This window comes from Hydra vulgaris, chromosome 10, assembly GCF_038396675.1.
Source record: "Hydra vulgaris chromosome 10, alternate assembly HydraT2T_AEP".
Taxonomy (NCBI): Eukaryota; Metazoa; Cnidaria; class Hydrozoa; order Anthoathecata; family Hydridae; genus Hydra; species Hydra vulgaris.
The window spans coordinates 7,470,812-7,495,000 of record NC_088929.1 but is presented as its reverse complement, the minus strand read 5'-3'; the positions used below and the strand labels follow the sequence as shown (position 1 = coordinate 7,495,000).

Below are 24,189 nucleotides of genomic sequence, written 5' to 3'. Positions count from 1 at the left end.
GATGGAAGTTTTGTCAGCTGGAGTTAAAGTCTTATTAGATTTGCGTAAGGATTTGATGTCATTATTTATTTTTTCTTGAAATGTCTTGTTGATATTGCAAAATTTTATAGTTTTAACGAGATTTAATAAATCTTTTTCAAATAGTGACATTTTTTAACTTGTTGAGGACACTTTAGAGATTTTACTCCATAGTTAGTAATAGGATTACACTTAGACGCATCATAAAGTTGCTTGTTAATAAAAAATAACGCTTTCCATCTCATTCTTTTAATAAGAGCATCAGTTTTTTCGAGTAACTGCAGTATAAAATCTTTTTCTGATTGAATGGGTATATTTTTGATTGAGAATTTAAAGTTTGTTTTTTCCATCATGAACAATTTTGAGTAGAGTGCTCAACAGAAAGGGGCGTTTAATTTGTGGTAGTACGATTTAGTGTTAAAAACACTAAACTCTTGATCGTTGTGGAGTGCTCAATATTTAAAAAAAAATATTTTTTTCAAAAACAGAGCGTTACTTAAATTAAAAAGAAAACAATTTTTAATGGAACTTAATGTTTCATGCCTATCGGCAATCATCAGCCGTATGATTATAGATATATATATATATATATATATATATATATATATATATATATATATATATATATATATATATATATATATATATACATATATATATATATATATATATATATATATATATATATATAGATATATATATATATATATATATATATATTTATATATATATATATTTATATATATATATATATATATATATATATTTATAATTATATATACACATATATATATAAACCTAATAATCATTGTACGATTATAGATATATAGATATATGTATACATATATATATATATATATATATATATATATATATATATATATATATATATATATAATTATATATATATATATATATATATACACATACATATATATATATATATATATATATATATATATATATATATATATATATATATATATATATATATATATATATATATATATATATATATATATATATATATATATATATATATATATATATACATATATATAAATGTAGGCGAGAGTGGGGTAATGACGAACGCGGGGTAACTCCGAACATGGTCAAAACAGCATTGTAAAAAAATAAATTCGACAATTTTTTTTTACCTGCTGAGAAGGGATCCTATGCTCAGTTCCAGACGTGCAGTAGTGTAATGAAGCTGCGGGTGTTGTTCACTATAACTTGATTTTAAATTTTTCTGATAATTTTATGCAACTTTTTTCTTGAGTAACACTCTGTTGTAGCTTCTATGGAAATAATGTCACTCCTTTTTTTTGTTTTTGTTGCATAATATAGTTTTTAGACTTAGTTATTACAATTAGCTTTTTATTCGCTATTACACAACAGTGCTTGTGATTGCCCCCCAATGTGTTCGGAATTAACCCACGTAGGCAGGGTAATTCCGAACACCAATGGTTTTATTTCTGGCATAAATTTTTATTTTATGATAAGATTTTTAAAAATTCCTTTTGAGGGTTTGTGACTGAGTAGTTAAACTAATTGATAAGCAATAAATATGATCAATTTTGTATAACTGGTGTCTTTAATTTGCATTCCCGCTTAGGTGTTCGCCAATACCCCACTCTCCCTTATATATCTATATATATATATATATATATATATTTAAATATATATATATATTTAAATATATATATATATATATATATATATATATATATATATATATATATATATGTTAGTGTTCATATATATGTATATATATTATACATATATATATATATATATATATATATATATATTTAAATATATATATATATTTAAATATATATATATATATATATATATATATATATATATATATATATATATGTTAGTGTTCATATATATGTATATATATTATACATATATATATATATATATATATATATACATATATATATATATATATATATACACATATATATATATATATATATATATATATATATATATATATATATATATATATATATATATATATATTAGGTTGCTGCAAAAATAATCTTTTCATATTTTATATTTTTGGATGAATTTTTGAATAAATTTATTATTGGCAGATGTCATGCTATATGTTATTTAAAAGCGCGTTTTTCGCTTGATCTAGTTATCGTATTGGTTTTGTTTTATAATAGTTTAGTCATTTTTTACAGGACATCAAATCTATCATGGACAAGAAACAAATTTGAACGATTTTTCTGTTCCAGTTCAAGATGGGCCAAAAAGCTGCCGAGACAGCTCGCGATATCATTACTGCATATGGCCCAGAAACCACTAACGAACGTATGGCACAGTGGTGGTTCAAAAAATTCCGCAGCGGTGAGGAGAGCCTTGAAGATAAAGAGGGTCGCGGACGTCCGTCTGAGATTGATGACGATCAATTGAGAGCCTTAATCGAAGCCGACCCGCGCAAAACCATACGAGAGGTTGCGGAAGAACTCAACGTTCATAACTCAACAGTTGATCGCCACTTGAAGCAAATAGGAAAGTCAAAAAATCTTAGCGAATGGGTGCCGCACGAACAGAACGAAAATCAAAAAAATCGTCGTTTTGAGGTATCGTCTGCTCTTCTTCTGCGCAACAAAAACGATCCGTTTCTCGTCCGGATCGTGACGTGTGATGAGAAATGGATCCTCTACGACAACCGACGACGTTCCGCGCAGTGGTTGGACCGCAATGAGGCCCGGCAGCACTTCCCGAAGCCGAATCTCCACCAAAAGAAGGTTATGGTGGCTGTTTGGTGGTCTGCAGCCGGTCTCATCTATCACAGCTTCCTGAATCCTGGCGAGACGATTACGGCAGAGAAAGACTGCCAGCAAATCAACGTAATACATCAAAAGCTCCGATGTATGTGCCCGAGATCGGTCAATATGAAGGGACCAATTCTCCTCCACGACAACGCCCGGCCGCACGTCACACAACCGACCCTGCAGAAGTTGAACGCATTGGGCTACGAAACTCTGCCTCATCCACCATACTCACCGGACCTCTCGCGCACCGACTACCACTTTTTCAAGCATCTCGATCACTTCCTCCACAAGAAATGCTTCAAAAGCCGAGACGATGTCAAAATGACCTTTGATGACTTCATCGCTTCCAGGACTTCGGAATTTTACGCTACCGGCATAAATAAACTTGTTTCTCGTTGGCAAAAATGTGTTGATTGTAATGGTTCTATTTCGATAAATAAAGTTTATTCTATGCAGAGTTATGTTTGTTCAAAGTTAACGGTTGAAAAACGAGATTATTTTTGCAGCAACCTAATATATATATGTATATATATATATGTATAATATATATATATATATATATATATATATATATATATATATATATATATATATATATATATATATATAATATATATATATATATATATATATATATATATATATATATATACATATATATATATATATATATATATATATATGAACATTAACATATATATATATATATAAATAAATAAATATATATTTATATATATTTATATATATATATATATATATATATTTATATATATATATATATATATATATATATATACACATATATTTATATATATTTATATATATATATATATATATATATATATATATATATATGTATATATATATATTTAAATATATATATATATAGATATTATATATATTTTTATAAACAAGAAATGTTAGTTTATTCATATATATTATTTGTTGAATGTTAGTTTATATATATATATATATATATATATTTATATATATATATATATATATATATATATATATATACATATATATATATATATATTTATATATATATATATATATATATATATATATATATATATATATATTTATATACATATATATACATGTATATATATATACAAAAAATAATTGTCTGTTAAATGTTTACGGGAGATCTCTGTTAATTTAAAAAAAATATTTTGACTACAACTTTTTTTATGTAAACCTCCGCAATTTAAAGTTTAAACTATATAATGATTTAGTAATGCATACAAAAGTTATATTGAAAATTAAAGAAATGTAGTTCTATTATCAGTATAAAGAAGTTCGAATTTATTGATTTCAGTTTAAAGTTAAAGACTCATAGTGACGATATCACAAAAAAAAAATTTTTGAAGGAAAAATTTTTAGCCTGTTTGATTACCAAATATAGAAAATACTTGTTAACTACATTTATACATCTAATTAAAAGATTATATTTTAAACCATAAGTTAGTATTAGATAACTGTAGCTTTGTAGTTGTTAACTAAATAGTTTTAGTTATCAAATAAGATGAAAATTTAACAACTTTCAAATCATGTTTGTTTAAGCATTTTAAAAATATTTTATGTTCACGCATGTGTTAAAGTACGTCAATGTCCAAATTGCTACGTCTTTGTACGTCGATTGGACCCTTTTTAACATTCGTCCAAAAATATTTTTGACAAATGGACCTAAACGGTTTGTCCTATTGACGTCAAAGGACGTCCTGTGCCCATTGGGTTATATGACAATGAATAGATGAGTAATATAATTTACCAAAACAAGTATGGAGGTTTAAAGACAGTTGATTAACCCGACAGTTAAATGGAAAATTGTAAAACGTTGAAGATCTTACAATCCAACGATAAAGCGATGCAATCTATGTCTATACGAAAAGTCATAATATCTTACACCTATTAAAACTGAATAAATAAGAAAAATGAATTACTACTCAAATGTAAACGTATATGCAAATTTTTTCTATCAAAATTCGATAAGGATGATAACGCAGCCGTTTTTATAATTTTCTTTTGGTTGTTTGTTGTTATGACGACGGAGCCCACTGCACCGTAACTTTATATTCGAACGGTATTTTTATTTCTTGATTTTCTATTACATGACAATGAATGCCTCAACACATAAGACTACTTGCACAATAAGAAGTATTATTTGCCTTTGTTAATTAATTCACTCTCTCTCTCTCTCTCTTTATATATATATATATATATATATATATATATATATATATATATATATATATATATATATATATATATATGTATATATATGTATATATATATATATATATATATATATATATATATATATATATATATATATAAATATATATATATGTATATATATATATATATATATATGTGTATTTATATATATATATATATATATATATACAAATATATATATATATGTACATATATATAAATATATATATATATATATTTATATACATATATATATATATATATATATATATATATATATATATATATATATATATATATATATATATATATATACATATATATGTATATAAAAAGGAAGTATTTAAGCTTTTTTAAATAAATTTGATATTTTTTATTGTACCTTTAGCATGACTATATTGTTAAAAATGATAAATTGGCATATCTTCACCATCATAGCATAAGGTATGGTATGTATTTAGGATACAAAACATTATTTGCTTATTACTTTGAGCATGACAACGGCCGGATCAGTACTTTGAGTCTCAGCCAAAATGTTTACATAAATATTAATTGCGGTCAATTTTCCTTTGCTGAAATACCTTCTAAATTCTACTCTATAATGGGTGTAACAGCGACTCTAAAATCATTATCACAAGCAGAGAAGGAAATTATCAAAAGTTATGGAATTAAAAAGTTTATTTACATTCCTTCAATATTTGGAGCAAACAAACTTTGCTACAATAAAAATTATCACATGTTTATAGAAAATGATAAAGACTATTTTGTAAAGCTCAATCAACATATTGAGAATTCAATGGTAACTTTCAATGAACACAAACGACCTGTTTTAGTGTTCTTTGAAACAAAATCAACTCTTATGGAGTTTTACAACTGGAGTAAACTTTCTTTTAAAAAAGAAGACATACAAATAATTACTGAAGAAGTTTCCAAATTTCCCAGTGAAAGAGATATGCTAATTAGACGTGCGACCATTTCAGGACAAGTTACGTTTTTGACACGTGTTTTTGGACGTGGAACAAATTTTGATTGCAGTGATAAAAACGTTATCGCCAATCGCGGTGTACATGTTGTGCAGACATTTTTTTCAAAAGAGTATAGCGAAGAAGTTCAAATTCAAGGCCGAACAGCTCGGCAAGGTATAAATACTATTTTTTAAAGATTAGTTTTAAATAAAGGTTTTAACGGTCTTTAAAAACAATATCGCAATTGTATTTTAAAACTTTTTCAAGATATTTGAATTTTTTATTGTTTTTTGTTCGTTTGTTTTTTGCTTATTTAGCATTGTTTTGTGTATTAATTAATGAGGTATAATATATGTATCTTGAAAATAAAATTGAACCATGTGTATATTTAAGAACAGAATATAAAAGAAAAATACTTTAAACACCTGGGGTATGCAGAGTCTTAATTACATAGAATTCATGTTACCTTTATCTATTATGCATTAAGAAAGAGAATTTCTAACTCTTTTAATAATTGAAAATTTATAATAATTATTTTTAACTCTGTTTGTGAATAAATGGTGACGAAATCTTAAACTGTTACTCCAATGATTTATTAGAATTCTAATCATTTTTAACTCTGTTTGTAAAAAAAAATATGTCGAATTCTTAAATTGGTAAATTTTTTTGGCATCCTACAATTGGTACTTCTTCTAGATTGTTCCAGCTCAAAATACTTGGGAGAATGGAAAAAAGTAACGATGTCTTTCATTTTTATGATTTTAAACATTTGAGTCAGATTACCTATTCTACATCTATCATGCAAAAATGGTAATTTATTGCTCTTACATTTATGTTATAATACTTTGTTTTTTAAAAAAAAAAAAACCAAATAATGACTTTTTTTTACTTATTTACAACTTTAGTATATTTACCTTCACTTTGTACGTGGGAGCACACTTTTATATTTGTAGGAACAGTATGGTTCATACAAACATAAATGTGCGCTCAAAACTATAAATGATGCTCGGTTTTTGACATCAGCAACTTATGCATTAATTAAATATAAAGGGTGATCCATGAAGGTCGTAATGCTAAATCTAAATATTAAATAAAAGTAGGAGATCATATGGTCTCTTGCGCAGCGATTTCATTAAACATAAAGCGCAATATTTCTAAAAAAAACTCTGAACAAGAAAGCCAATGATCTCCTACTTTTATTTAAATGTTAGATTTAGCATAACATAAAACAGATTCTCAGCTCCAAATGTAAGGGCAACAAACTACCCAGATAAATGTTAGAGACCTTTCAATCTAAACTTATTTTTATTGACAGGTAAAATTATATTAAAGTTTTATTGTTTAAAAGTTACGACAACAAAAAGTTAATAACATCTTTATTTTTAGGAGAGTGGAAACTTTGCATAGTCATAACTTGCAAATGCCAAAACTTAATTAAATGAAATTTGAAATCTGTGAATAATTATAAATTTAGTTTAGAATAGCAACTGTATAAATCTTGGCTACATATTGTCCTCACATTTAAGGCTAAGGGCGCACAAATTCTTGAGATATAGTAGTACACAGGCTCTATTTACTAAAATTATTTACTAAGAATTTTCATTTGATGTATATATTAATATATATATATATATATATATATATATATATATATATATATATATATATATATATACATATATATATATATAAATATACATATATATATATATATAAATATATATATATATATAAATCTATAATATATATATATATATATATATATATATATATATATATATATATATATATATATATATATATTTATATATAAAATATATATATATATATTTATATATATATATTTATATATATATCTATATATTATATATATATATATATATATATAAGTATATATATATATATATATATATATATATAATATATACATATATATATATATATATATATAAATATATATATATATATATATATATATATATATATATATATATATATATATATATATATATATATATATATATATATATAGATATATATATAGATATATATATATATAGATAGATAGATAGATAGATAGATATATCAAAAGATAGATAGACGGATAGATAGATAGATTGATAGATTGATAGATTGATAGATAGATAGTAAAATCTACTTAGTGTACTATTGAAGGAACTCAATAATAAAGTTTATTTCGGTCTATGTGAAACCACATATAAATAAAGATATGTGAAACATCATAAACCTTCCGATGCATCCAAATTTAAAAATGACACTGAACTTTCTAAAGATATATGGAAGCTAAAATCTAAAAATACGAAAACTGGGATTATAGGAAGATAATATCACAACGTTTGCCTTTCAATCAAGCTTCGAAAGTTTGTAGTCTTTGTTTCCGTGAGAAATTTATTATATTTTCATACTGAAGAGAAAATTTACTTAATAAAAGATATAACATAATATTAAAAAGCCGTCATTCAAAAAATTTTAACTTCCCTTATTCGACAAAAGTGCTGAGAAAAAAAAAGCAAAGGAATTACCAATTATTAGTTTGGGTTGTTTGCAAAAACAGCCCAAACTAATAATTGGTAATTCCTTTGCTTTTTTTCTCAAAATTTAAAAACTGATTATTTAGTGTTGAGGCATCTAATTGAACATTTAAGTGGTGCAACAATTTCTTATAATAAGTAATCTGAACCACTTAAAAAATTTTTTAACACAAATAATGAGGTTGGATTTAATAAAAACTTTTTAAAAATAAAAGCCGCGTTGGCTTACTCATCGTATTTACATCGGGCCGTTAGTAGCAAGCTTCAGGTGGTTCAAAAGCGGACCCATGGCGGTAAAACGGTAAATTTTAACAGCGGTTCGTTGGCTGCAAGCCAATGTTGGAGAGACAGCGTTTCGATATAGGACCTTATGTAACTTGCTCTTCAATTTCAAGGCATAAACCTTCCTAATATTATTTTTGTACTTTTCTTTGAATATAGACATTTATCTTTAGCAAAACTGTTTATTTTTTTTATAACATGACCTTATACAAAGCAATGTATAGGTAACACATTTTAAACTTTTTCAAATTTATTAAATAACATTGCTAGCTAAAACACTTATGATAAATTAGTTAGCCTAGACCTCGGCGTTTTAACCTAATAACCGGTTAACAAATATGAATAAAGAACATTTTAAATTATCAACAGAAATTATTTCAAGATGGAGATTTACAAATACAAGTTACATATTACAATCATAATAAATTTATTATCTAAAACATTATATATAATCTCAATAAAATAATGTTTAAATTGCGTTTGGCGACTCTATTTTTAAAATGTTTTTAAAATAAAAAGAAACATTTCACACTTCATTCGGATACTACATACAGTAGAGATTTAATAACATTAAACGAAAATTGCTTCACGTAGCGATATGCAGACTTTTAATGTAGCCCTGAAATACGACACTGTTATATTAAAAGAAATATAGAAATTAACCAGTTAACAGATACTAGAACAAACATAATAAACTTTTTAGTCAAAATACCTTTTAAAGGGCTTATTTTAATTTGATAGCAAGTATCTCCATGGAATAAATGTATTTACATTCAACAAAATGTAAATAAAACCACTTCAATGTTAAGGTTAATACCTAGTTTTAAAATAACTAAAGTACAGTAATTTAAAATGTTTTTGATAAAACTTTAAGAAAACAAAACAAAAGTAAAGTAATACATAAATATTACCAGATCCCTGCATTTTTTTAAGTAAAACATCAGATCGCCATCTCTAACTAGCTGTAATATCAAACATGTCAAACTGTCATTCCATATAATAAGGAACTCAAAATGGCGGTTTAATTTACCTCAAAAAAAACTGTTAAACTAGTATATGATTATTATGGTGTAAATATAAATGTTTATTTCAAATAAAATATTTAAAAAAAAATTGGTGACTTGAAGTATTACTTATTTAAGTATTAGCTAAAAATGAAACAATAAAGTACACTGTGATGTTGCTTAATAAAAACATTATCTTGCTTCTTGTTATACTTATAAGTTGTATATTATAGTTTAACTGTATATAAATGTATATTAATGTATATTAATGTATATATGTATATATATATATATATATATATATATATATATATATATATATATATATATATATATATATATATATATATATATATATATATATGCATATATATATATATATATATATATGTATGTATATATATAGGCAGTTACATAAAAAACTTAAAGTCATAACTTTATGGTAGTTAAAAACATTTGGTTATTACATAAAAAATTTAGACTAGACATTCCAACTTTAAACCATGTTTAGATGAAAGAGACCATCAAATGCTGCACATTGATACCAAACTTATGTTTCTAGCCAATGGCGATACTTATTACAGGCCTTCCAGTCGCTAATCCGTTTTGTTGACAGGGGGCGGACAAAGTTACAGATAATATAAAAAAGGGCTAAAAAAGTGTGCGAACTAATCCATTATTTTTAATTAGTTTACTAAAATTTTGAAGTACTGTGTTAATACAAAAAATGTCTGTTGCAGTGTTATATAAATGTTGTCAAACTTAAATAAAACATTTTGAAAAAAGGAATAAAATACAATATTTTTCAAAATAATGAATTGTAATTATTTAAAATCTAAATCACAAAAGTATGAACAAACTTTAACTTAATGCAATGAAAAAAAAAGGAAAAAAATATTAAAATATAGATCAATAATGTTATAATAAAATGTACGTAATAACTTTTTAATGTTACACAGATAACTTTAAAACATTCATTGTAGGTTCCTTATTTGACTTGGGTAAAAACAGAAAACATTAACTTTTAAGAAATATGCTTGATAATATTCTACCATGTTTCTTTAACGTAATAAAGTTATAAATATCAGATATCATCATAAAAGTATTACACAATAACTTTCTGTACATTTTGTTTTTCTCAATTTCAAAAATAATGAAACAAAAAAATACCCACTGCACACAGCAATCGAGAGGTATATTCAATCCATCGCGGTTCATAGTTTTTGTATAGTCTTCATATAACTGAAAGTAAAATGCAGTGTCATAAAACAAATCATTTTCACTAACATCATTTTTACTTGTAGCATAATCTGCAATATAAAAAAAAAAAGCCTTTTTTGTACTTAGTGACAAAGATGATTCTAGTTCAGGTAATTGATTAATACGAGATTCTTCACTTATTAAATGGCCACATTTTTTGAAAAGAATGCTCGATATCAATAGCGTAATCTGTAACATTAACTTTTAATTGCAATAACAGTTTAGCTTTCCCAATCCTTAACTTTTCAACAACATTTTGAACTGTTATAAGGTATGTTTTACTTGAACTATACCTAAACTTACTGAATGTTTTTTCAATATAATCAGCTGAAAACTCTCCAAACATAACATAATCTAAATTGTTTTTTAGCAAATGTTTACACATATCCATGATTACATAAAATGTATGCCAAATGAAAGAACCTCTATCTTTAGTTAAAGATTTCATTCTATGACCATGCTTTAAAACGCCATATTTCAAAAATCAAGTAAGTACAGCAAATTTATGTCTAATTCTTCAGAAATAGCTCTATTATGAGAATCTAAAAATCGCATATCACCATAAAATTCTTTTACACTCACAATTTTCCAAAACTAAGTAATTTTTTTTAAAAAACAAATGGTTTCATTCATATTGCAAAGATGAATAACTTTTGCATAAGTTTTAAGAGCAGCTATAGTTTCATCGCAAAATACTCTTAAACAATATGATACTTTTTGGGTATCACATTGTTTAAGAGTACTTCTGGGTTTTGGATATATAGCTACAAAATTTAGTCTTGACAACTTAACTAGCTGATCTTTCTCAAAATCAAAGATACATTTAAGGTTACACCACTTAGCAGTCAAATTTTAGTCTTTTTCAAATTGTAACTCCTGCATTTTTTCCATAATCCAGTAATTCCTAATATTCTTTAGAAGATGAACATAATCAAAAAAAAAAAATGCCACGTGTTGTTAACTACGGTTTTCCTTCCACTCTCTCAAATAATTTTAAAAAAGCTTGATTATTCATTACAAATAACTAAAATTACTTTTCCATTGCTAGACTCAATCGAACTAATGACGTAGCACACTTGCTCAAACAAAAAGGCAGCATCCAAATGACAGAAAGGTATCATTTTGCATAAAAGAGATGGTCCACCTTTTAAACATTTAACCATAATACCCAAAACGCTTATTGCTAACAACTCTGGATTATTTTCCGCTTTTTCAAACTTATAACCACTATGATAAAGAAGAAAAGACTTTACATAAACTTCATCCACCAAAAGTATACAATTTCTATAATTTTCTTCTAAATTTGAAAAAATGTTACTAATAAAGTCAATATCGAAAACTTTCCTTGTCCTTGATGCAATTTTTGTTAATGCTTCAATACTTGGCAGTTTAAAATCGTTTCGAACCTGATTGTATAAGTTTCTTGACGTTGAACAAAAACAATACGATCTGATTATAGTTTCTGCATTATGAATTTTTTTACCTACTTCTGATGCATTCATTGATATAACTAGATTTTGTAAAACCAACATTTGATAATCAGTTTCAATGTTGTTCAGGAAACGAATTGTTTCTTCAACTTTTAACCAGCGATCAAGATATGTAATACGATTTTTTGAAAGTGAAGAAATAAAATAACAAACACCAGCATAAAAGCTTTCAAATTTAAAATTGCTTGAGACATAAACAGCAAGCATAAGTATACAATTAACATAAAAGGAGTTTGATTGGACATGCAAAACATCGTTTATAACAAAAGTTGTTAGAGAAAAAATAAATTTACAATTTTTAATATCTTTACATAAATAATGAATGTAAACAAATCGTTTTTTAAATATTGCGACAATTCATCCCATTTTTCAGTTCTGATAGAAGACAACACTTTAGTAGTGGACCTTGGTTTTAAAGGTTGAGTTGGTACCGCACACTAGGTGGAATGCATCTGGTTTATTTGGAAAAATACTTCTTTGAACTGAATTTATCAAACAATTTCTTTCTTCTTTATTGGAAAGAAGCCTAAAAACACGTATTTTATTTTTAGTATCATAGTTTCCTCTGTATCCAGAAACACAGCACTTTTTAACCATTTATTGTAACAATCAACTACTCATAAATCGAACTTTTCAAAAATTAAAATATATTTTTTCATAAGATTGTCTGCCCCAGTCAAAAATACGGACTCGCGACGAGAAGGTTTGTAGTAAGTATCGCCATGTTCTTGCCCAATTAGAAGCAAATCTATAGTAATTTGAGTGATCAAAATTAATGATGGACGTCTTAACAAAGAATATATACTCTATATTCTTGTGGAATACATAAAATAAATTAGGAATATAGTCTAGATATTAACATATAATCATTTGTTTTTATAAAACATGTTATATATTTTAATTAATTTTGAAACCGCAAATAAATATCTACTTTTTAAAACGTTTTTCTTTTATATTATATAAAAAAAAACGTTTTAAAAAGTGAGTGATTAATTACAGTTGTAAAATTACATAAAATCTATAACAAGTTATATAATAAAAAATGTTTATTATATTTATCTTTACTTACATAAATCACTATTTAGTTTATATTTCTTTTTAACAGGATTTTTTTTTTTAATATTTTGACTGAAATAAAATATACTTTAAGGAATTATTAATCGCGTTAGGTTCAAACCGTTAGATTCTTGCGCGTTAAAAACTAATTTTAAAAGGTTAGAATCTATCGAAAAAGAGAAACCGACCAGCAAGTATGCACAAGCTAGAGGTGGAATATTGGCGTAGCAAAACTTTATTAATGCTATTTATTCTAACTTGATGAGGTTTTTTTTTTATTATTGGATAAATGTTACATAATTCCTTTTACATACGAAAAATTTCTTTTATTACAAGTATAAGTATTGTGCTTATGAAACTTACCTGCTTGTTTCTGCTCTGTAAACTGTAAAAAAAACTTACAAATTTTTCTGAAAGCGAGTAATAAATGTTACCTGACTTTTGTTCTTAAATTAAAAATAAAAATTTTAAACAGTCAGTCATCTATACACTTATTTTAACTAAAATAATAACAGTAACAATAATAATAATAATAATTATTATTATTAATACTTTTATCATTATTATCGTTATTATTATTAATAATATTATTATTGTTATTATTATTATTGTTATTATTGTAATTATTATTGATATTATTACTATTACTATTATTATTATTATTAATACATTATATAAAATGTCTATATATAAGTTAAATATAAATAGAATTAACACTAATATCTTAGAGCTTTGACTTTTACTTTTTCACAAGAATGTTTCAATAAAAAAGGTAGGGTATAACTGTTTTTAAATATATTTTGATACAATAATACTATTATATCAAAATATATTTAAATATTGTAGTAGTACTAAAACAACTACAATAAAATAAAAGAATGTATTATTCTGTTGTAGTTGTTTTATTTAATAAAATGTTTTTGGTCAAAACAAAGCAAGAAAATAGCTTATGTGGATCATCTTACAAGTAAATTATGCAATGTTTTCATCACATAATTAACATACTGAGAGTGTGTATGTCTCGCCCTATGTAAATAGTAATGATTTTAGATTAAGTTATGAAAGGTTTTAAACAATATCTGACTCAGGTTGTAATTGTTCAAATTGGTATATTGGCAGGGTTTATAATTTTTAACACATATCTAATCTTTTTACTTAGAAAATACATTTTTTTTGTGCTCAGTAGTTAACAACTATTCTTTGCAACTGTTTTGTTGATTTTAATTTTACGAGCTTGATATTTGTTTGAGTTGTTGTTTTGATCCATTCAATTCATATAACCTGATGTTTGTATTTAGCTTTGATTCTTAGAAGCTTTTTAATGAAATCCTGCAGTACTAATTGGTTAAAAAAAGGTACAAGAACAGCAAAAAGAAAAACAGGAAACAGCTGAATACATTAAGTGTATTCTAAAACAAGAAATTTTATTCACTTCAAAAGATCTTCTTTACAGTTAACATTCGAATAACTAGTTTTTATCGTATAATGATTTTTTTCTTTTTTTTAAATACAGACAAAGTATTTATTTAAAACAAATCTTTTTTTTTTCTGCAAACTTTTGTATGGAAGTGTTTAGTTTAATATATATTAGGTTATTGTTCAAAATGTTAAGTATATAATATAGGAGGTGTTTCAGTGTTTTGAAGCTTTGTTGTTGAGTTTGTTGTTGTTGTTGTCTCAAGCAGCTGCACTTTATTCTAAATTTATACAATAGTCATTGAAGCCTGTTCAATAAGCCTTTTTTTACATTTTCATTTCTTTTATTTCTTCTTTTACATTTCATTTTTTACAAAGTCTGTCGGGATTTTATGTATTTATGTTTGTATGTATGAAGCAATTTAGTAGTAATGATTAACAATATACAGCATAGTTCAAGTTCTGAAAGTTAGCCTAATGTTAGATCATATCAACCATTTAAAAATAAAGTTGTATGAAATAAAAAAAATAAATTATTGCAATTTAATATTACTTTAAAAAAGGGCACTTAGTTTATCAAAATGTTGTGAAGGGTTTATAGCCATTTTTTTTGTTGTTTTGAGTCACTATGCGGCTATTTTCAAAATTTAAGGCTTAGAAAATAAAATTTCAATCATTCATCAAGACTTATTAAATTTACAAAGTCAAAGAGGACAAGGTACACGGGTCATGGGGAGATGCCCCATGACCCCTGCAAAATGCAAAACATTATCAATTTTTTCAATCTGGGCGTAAATATTTGTAGCAAAAAATACTTGTAATTGTTAAAATAAATTTTAATGTTTTTTTCCAGATATGGGTAATTTTTTGAATTTTGCTCCACAGCAGCACCTTCTGGAGTACCAGTACGGGGTATTTAACTTTTTTCTTTATCAAGTTTCAGGCATAATTATTTTTTTAGATCATTGTCAGCTTATTAGGACTAATTACCTGAGCAGATTAATTACATAAATGTCTTGGCAGGGCCGTACCAAGGGTGGGGCCGGCCGGGCCGCGTCCTGAGGTGCCAGAATTGGGAGGGCGCAAATTTTAATGAATTAAAAAAACAATAATCAGTTTATAAAACAAATTTTTACGGCGTCGCTGCTGTTGATAAGAAAACTAATTAAAATTCCGCCTTTTGAAACAAACTTCTAAATATTAAATTTTTTTTACTGAACAAAAGAGCGCCCTTTAATACTAACATACCTTTGATAACTTTTGAACATTTTGATTCTATTATGAATCGAACCAAAAAATTATCTGGTGCTGAATTTAAGAAGAAAAGAAAATAGCACCAAGAAAGAGACAAGAAACTATAAACTGTTTCAAAAAGTAGTTGGTAACAAACTCAGTGGAAAAAAAAATTATTTCAGAGGATATTTGTATTAAAGTTAATGACAGTTAAACAGATCCTATAATTGACTTAAGTTCAGATCGTCATTTGGAATTAATTGAAGAGGAGATTTTCATCAGCCAAAGTCAAGAAGAATTTTGCACAACTGATTCAGAACCAACAAGGGAAGATGGAAATGTCCAGCTTTCAGGCTCAGCTGAAATGGCCTTGGAAGAAAATTTTCAACATAGGGATCCAGCAACATGGCCTAAAATAACGGACAAAGCAAGATGCTTTTTGATTGAGCATGGGCTAGAGCAAGAGAGAAGAGAATTTTTCCCAAACACGCAGTGTGATTTAGACAACAGAATGCGACACATCAGCTCAAAATGGTATAAAAAAATTCATCCCAATGGTGAAAAATTTGTTCGCTTTTGGCTGCAGTGCAGCAACAAAAAAGATTCTTTTTTTTGTTTTTGCTGTTTGTTATTTTCAACAACAAAAACCAACAATTTCTCAGAAATTTCCAAAGGGTTTTGTGACTGTAAAAAACTAAACCCAAGAATTCCTGAACATGAAAACAGCAATGAACACCAATAATACTATTCTGATTGGAAAACTCTTAAAAAAAACCTCACGGAAGGAAAGAACCTGGATTCTGATCTGCAGAGAGTTATCAGTGGAGAGATGAAAAAGTGGAGAGACATTTTGAAAGTGATTGTTGATGCAATTTTTTTCTGTGCCAAGAACAATCTTGCTCACACATTGCGTCTGTTAAAGCAAAAAAAACCACAACATCCTACTTTTCTCCTCGAATTCAAAATGAACTGATTGAGTTATTTGGCCAGAAAGTCAGGAACAAAAAGACTGCACTCCAGATGCCTTCCGCAAAGAGCAGATGACTCAGATCATCAGGGATGTCGACATCAGTGATAAAACCAGCACAATTAAGGAAAGCTTTGTGGACTTCATTGAATCTCACCAGAAAACTGGAAAAATCTTGCAACAGAGATAACTCAAAATTTGGAGAAGGATGTTCTAAACATTTCTGATTGATGGGGCTAAGGCTATGACAATGGAGCCAATATGTCTGGAAAATACAATGGCATCAAACCTCACATCCATTCTCTTAATGAGTTGGCAAGATTTGTTCCATGCGCAGCTCACACTTTAAATCTTGTTGGTGTTTATGCTGCTAAGGTTACCCCACTCATGATTACGTTTTTTGGAAAGGTTCAAGTCATCTTTAACTTTTTTTTCAAGCTCCTGATCAAGATGGGACAAACGAATAAAAACGTTTTAATTTTGCACTGCTAATTGTGACAAATGCTGTCACAGTTAGCACTGCAAAAGAACTTCTCATTCAAATTTATTTTAGTGTTTTGTGTTTGTTGGATTTCTGGTGTCAAATTCTTTCTCTAATTGACCGGGAAACAAATTGCTTCAGTCAAAAACCATTTCAATTGACATTGCCAAAAAAAAATTAAAAGATTGAAGGCTTCCATTCAGAATCTTTGAGATGTTGGGGTGGACAACATTATCAAAGATACCACAGAAAAAGCTAACTAGAGCGGAATTGATGGTGGCCTTCCAATCAAGAGGAAGCGCATAGTGAAGCGGATGTCACTTTATGAAGCTGAAGATATCACTTTATGAAACAGAATTCAGATCTTAGTGCAACCTTGCGTTTGACAGCATTATTACACAAGTTGAGTGGCGGTTTGAGGCTATATCTGCTGTATCCTCTGATTTTGACTTTCTCAGTGGACATTCGGTTTCTGAAAGTTCAGTGGATGGACACAAGAAAAAGCTGCAAATTTATGTCAAATTTACAAGGCAAATTTAGATTCAATGATGGATAACTTTGAAAAATCTAGCTCGATCGACATTTTGCAGCTCATTCATAAATATTCTTTAACCGATGCTTATCCCAACACGGCAATTGCTATTAGCATCTTCCTCATCATACCAGTCACAGTTGCAACGTGTGAGAGAAGTTTCAGTAAACTTAAGCTCATAAAAAACTATATGAGGTCAACAACGGGCCAAGAACATTTGTCTATATTGGCTATAATTTCAATTGAAAATGAAGTGGCAAACAACATCGATTTTGATGATGTCATTAATGAATTTGCCTCAAGAATAGCCAGAAAAGTGACATTGAACTAAATTTTGTGCAACTTAAATGACAAATTTTACTTATAACTTGATGTGATAAATTTTATGATTAATAAAACATTTTTTCGTTTAATTTTCTTCTTTTTCTTTTTCTTTTTTTTTCGGGAGAGGGGGGGCGCAATTTTCTTTTTTTGCCCGAAGCGCAAAATTGGCTCGGTACGGCCCTGTATCTTGGCTTATGTGCAACAAACTTCTTTCGCTGTTTTGATGTTTTAAGAAAGTTTAGGCTTTTTTAGAAATTTTACACACTTTCGTTCACATTTACTTAAAATAGCGCTGCAGCTCTTTTTTGCCATTACTTCGGTTGCACTAGCTGCCAAGAGTTCTGTGTCAAACACTCTCTAAAAGGCACTACTACTGCTATTAAGTTCAGTATTATTACATAGATAAAAGAAGCTTTTCATAACTGTATATTGAAGATAAGCGTACCACACTGAAACTATAGTTTGTCTTTAATACCCGAAGCAAATTAACTTGTTAAATACTTTAGTTTGTTCAAGAAAATTGCGTGTCAAAACAATTAGTATTTTCATATACCTTAAAATTAATTAAAAAAATGCAAAAATAAGCATTAAAGGACTATACTGTGCGGCTAAGCCCAAGTGAAATAAGGAAAAAATGAGGAAGAGAGAAAGGATAAAAATCAAAAATATATATTGAATAGATGTTCAGAACAAAACAAATACACTATAGTAAAGCGTGCAATAAAAAATAATAATGATAAGTTAGACACCACGCATGTAATATAAACGTAACATGTAATAAAAAATGTAATAAAAACAAAACAGGACACATAAGTAACCTTAAATCTACTTTAAATACAAGTGTTTAACATACTTAAAATAAATATACATATGTATAGGTATATGAATATTTAAAATTAATAAATATAAAATGATAGGAAGTGTAAAATAAAGAAAAGATATTGTTGCTTTTGTTTCATAATTTATGTCATAATCATAATTTATGTAGTGGTGGTAATAAACTTCTCCTAAGAATCGCTTTTAATGTTACCGGCTTTTTAAAGAGGCTCAGCACCAATACCTAGTTTATTCCGTCAGATAAACATCAATAACATTTAACTTGTTAAATGTCTAAATAAGTAAATTGTGTGTCAAAACAAATAGTGTTTTCATATACCGTAAAGTATGAAGAATCTCAACAATAACAACAAAAAATAATAGCAATAAGCAAAGAATCAATTTAGAAAAACAAAAAAAACTTTTTTGGTACTAAAAGAAAATGTTATTATTGAACCAACCTTTAGCAATCTATTTACGGCCAATGTAAATACTCACAATTTATACTGTTGTACAGTTATATAATATTCATTTGGAATGATGTTAGTGGTCGTCCATAAATTACATCACGCCCTAAGGAACAGGGGGATTGGTTTGTGTTTTGTGAGGGACTTGTAACTAAAGAGTTATAAAGTTGTGACGAGGAGGGGAGGGAGTCAAAAACTGTTGGATATTGCGTAGCGCAATTTATGGTCGACCCTTCAACAATAATATAGTTTCATATTACAACTGTAAAGTAATTAAAAAAGTATTATGCGTATATAAAACATGCTTTAGTTTACTTTTTAAAAGTTGCTTAGTTTACTTTTTAGTTATTTTTACGCTGTGGCACGTAAAAAAGACCTCCGGGAAAAAAATAAGCTCTGATTCCGAAAAGTATGATTTCGCAACATTTACTTTAAATTGTATTGAAACATTATTAAAATTATAACTTAAGCTAAATCCAACTCACAAAATGATTGTGTATATTTATTAGAAAAACTGAAAAATTCTGCTTACATACTGATATTCTTGCTTTGTTCTCTACACAATTTTCCATCTTCAGCAATGGTTGCAATAGATTACGTAACAAAATATGCATTAATTAGAAAATGTTTACAATAATATTTCTGCGTTTTCAACCATATAACAATCATTAACAACCATTTTAATAATTTTTGAAATAATCGTAATAGTGGAATCGCCTGTATTTGTGATTATATCAAGAACAGACAGTTCCGCTTGTGATATTATTACTACAACAATATACTTATGTCCTTCATATTTAGAACGTTTAAAACAGCTACGGATTTTAATTGTAAAAACCGCACATCCAATTGATAAAACTGTAACATCAATAATGTATTATGCTAAGATGACTTTAAATAATATACAAAGTTATTATGCAAAAGCTTTAATTTAATACATAATTATTAATTCAACTATGATTGTGTCTGTATATCATAACATACTTACATCATTAAATCATACAATAACAAATCATATGGTCACAATAGTTCACACATAATCATATAATCACAAAACATACAAACGTTATGACGTTTACAATCTTGGTTCTCACACATAATCATAGTTGAATTAAGTTCAACTATGTCGAGTTTGTGACATTTATATGACATCATAATGAGATCATTTTATGATATTTTTACATAAGTTTTTATATCATAATGACATTGTATTACTTGACTAACCGTTCTCTTTAAACGCATAGTATTCCGTGTAAAGGATCTTTTACACGGAATGCCATGCATTTCTAAAGAATTTTGAAACTTTTAAAGAGGTTGTGATGGTTTGTCAAAAATTTATATCAACATAATGTAGTGATAGTATCAAAAGCTTTTTTTGGTTTTATATCAAATAGTGATCTTAATATGATATCATTGTGATATCACAACCATATTTGAAATTATATATCTAATGTTATGACATTAGAATGATATCAGATGAGATGATTATTTGATATTGCATCTTGATATGACATCAGATTAGATGATTATTTGATATTGAGCATGATAATTTTTTGATATCAAACAAATAAGATATTGATCTCATGCATCGACATTTATATAAAAATATTATAGACATTGTTTGCATAAGTCAACGATTATTATAACTCGTTAGTTTGATGGATGCAAGCTTTACACATCATAACAAGAAAAAAACGAACGGATAAACTAAAAAACTTTTGCTGAAAAAGTTTTGTTGAAGTAATTTTTATTCTTTAAATTTCAACAATATCTTCTATTGTAACTTTTCTTCTTTTATTTATTTGTATCTTTATTTTACATATTTTATATACTGTGATAAAGTACAACAACAACAACAAAAAAGAAAATAATAGCCTCAGAATAAAAAGAACATCAGAAATAAAACTTTGTGCTAAACTGCTGACAGACCTCGTAACATGGAACTTAAGTTTATTTTAGCGAAAAATTATATTGTTGCATTTAAATTCTTTGCTGAGTTACAAAAACTTAGAAGTTTCTCATATACAGTTATCAATTAAAAGCCTAGTAAAGCCGCAAGGAAAGTAGCAAAAATCCTTTAAAAATGTTAAATTAGCTAAATACTTGTTGGCTATTACTTTATATATTTATTTTAAAAAGAAAGAGGTTAAAAGAGGTTTCATTTTTTTTATTAATAAGCAATTGAAAGTAAGTATTATTAAGTAACTGAGTAATTGAAAGGGTACAAGCAAGGTCTAAAATCAGTAGTTATACTGGATATATACCTTGTATAATTCACCTGGCCTCTCGTAAAGTTTATTTTTTTGGGCCTCCTTCAAGAAAAGTAAAAAAAAGTGATGACTTTACAAAAAATGGTCCGAGTAAGTGGCATCAATCCCTACTTCTGATAAAAAAGTTCGCCAAAATATAATGCAGAATTTAATTCAAAAACCATATCCTTAACATTTACCTTTAATATTACAAGAAAGACACGAGATTATTCAGAAAAGCAAGGTAAGTGATCGAGGACAGTGTAGCATAAACATGATTAGGGATAGATATGGAGCTATTTCAAGAAAATAATATGTAAAACTTTCCCAAATATAGGCATTCAACTCATTTCTGATGCTTTTTCAATATACAACTATTATTTTTTACTAGACTAAATAATAAAATTGAATTTTTTTTTCTTAAAAAAAATATTTTAAGACTTTAGCCATAAAATCAAAGTTTGTGTTTAATGTAGTTATTTTTTTATAGTTGCTGGACGTAACCAATTTAAATTAAACTCTTTAAATCCAAGGATGAAAATTGTGTTATGTAGTTTCATATATTGTCTACGTAATTTATATATTTTTTGTTAAATAAGTCTAAGTTTTAAAATTTGTTTAATTTTAATTTTAATTTTTGTTTTGTTGTTATTGTCAAGGTGCTAAAAGAAGTTTTTACTGCCTAATCGCTGAGTACTTTGGATAAAAATTTAACTAGTGAATTTACGCTTTTTATTTAACTATTGTCAAAAATGTAGCCAGAATTGACATTAAACCTCTAATTTTGTCCTGACCCAGATCTCTGACCACTGCGGTTTTGAGTATAACTGAAAGCAAGTTCATGTTAAAGCATAATTAATTTTATGGTTACGTTTAACATTTTACATAAAATTAAAGCAATATAGTTTATGTCATTTATAAAACTTTAAACTTTCTACCCTCAAATTAAGTTCTCATTTTTAACTACTTATTTTATAAATATTATAAATTATAAATTATAAATTTTATAAATGCATTGAAGTGTTAAACTAATTTATCTAAAAATACATCTAGTATATTTAAAAAAAGAGAGACGCATGTATTATATTAGTCAGAGCAACAACAGCAGCATAAACAGCATACTATCAAAGCATAATGCTTAAAAGTATGCAAAGTTTATTATGATATTAATAAAATGAAAAAGTGGATTTCTTTTTAGAACTGCGTAACACACACGAAAAGTTTTCTATTTTTAGTTGCTTAGATTAATGAAAAACATTTGGTCACAGGACCTGATAAGCAAATACAGCGCCTTAACAGACAATCTTCAATCAAAAGGATTAACAAGAACAATCCTTTTTATCAAAACTAAATTCCAATTCTTCAATCTTCCATTAAAGAAATGGAAATATTCTGCGGACAAAGAAGTACTTTAATGTGATCTTGAGCCTCCCATTCAAGCAGAGAATACTTCCAAAACTGTCTTGGAAAGTATTCCTCCAGTTAAACTCCACTTCTTGCATGTGGTGGTAAATTATTTTTACAATGGTCTTCAGAGAATCAAGGAAAGATCCGGTGATGGCTTTTAAAGTTGTACTTGTATATTCAACTTTACCACGGTCAAGAATGTGATGGAAATAGTTGGAAAATACTTCTCAACAATAACAATCTCTTGAGTGAGGATGTGACCAAATATCAAATTGCTCCTGCCATGAATTTTGTTGAGGCTTTCAATCAATTTTGAAGAGTTTTTTATTCTTGCGTCGGACACAATCTCTGTCCAAATTTTGAGGTTCACATCAATGCATTTCACGTTGTTCTTCCAACATCCGCAGAACAGTATGATCTATTAATGCTCGGAAATTAACTGTTGCAGAGTAATCTGTTGCTGTTAATTAAAACACCTCTCTTTTGCCTCACGTACGTTATTGAATCGTCGATATTAATTGCTAATCTTAGTTTGAACATAAGATATTAAGCATATTTGAAGTTGTCATGAAACTTTTAATTACTTACAAATAATATTGTAGCTCGTATTAAAGTGTACATAATCTATTGAGTAACATGATATATTATA

At 26.9% G+C, this 24,189-nt stretch overlaps 1 protein-coding gene across 2 annotated transcripts in view; it reads left to right on the top strand.

Moving 5' to 3' along the window:
• Positions 1–24,189, top strand: part of LOC136085763 (repetitive organellar protein-like) — a 163,691-nt gene that overhangs the window by 126,129 nt on the left and 13,373 nt on the right. The window contains exon 5 of one of the 2 annotated variants that reach the window (XM_065807180.1): positions 5,428–6,178. In XM_065807180.1, the coding sequence (XP_065663252.1) occupies positions 5,428–6,178 (751 nt within the window). Of the gene's footprint in view, positions 1–2,219; positions 2,394–5,427; positions 6,179–24,189 lie in introns of those variants that run through there. The other variant, XM_065807181.1, reaches the window with a different exon arrangement.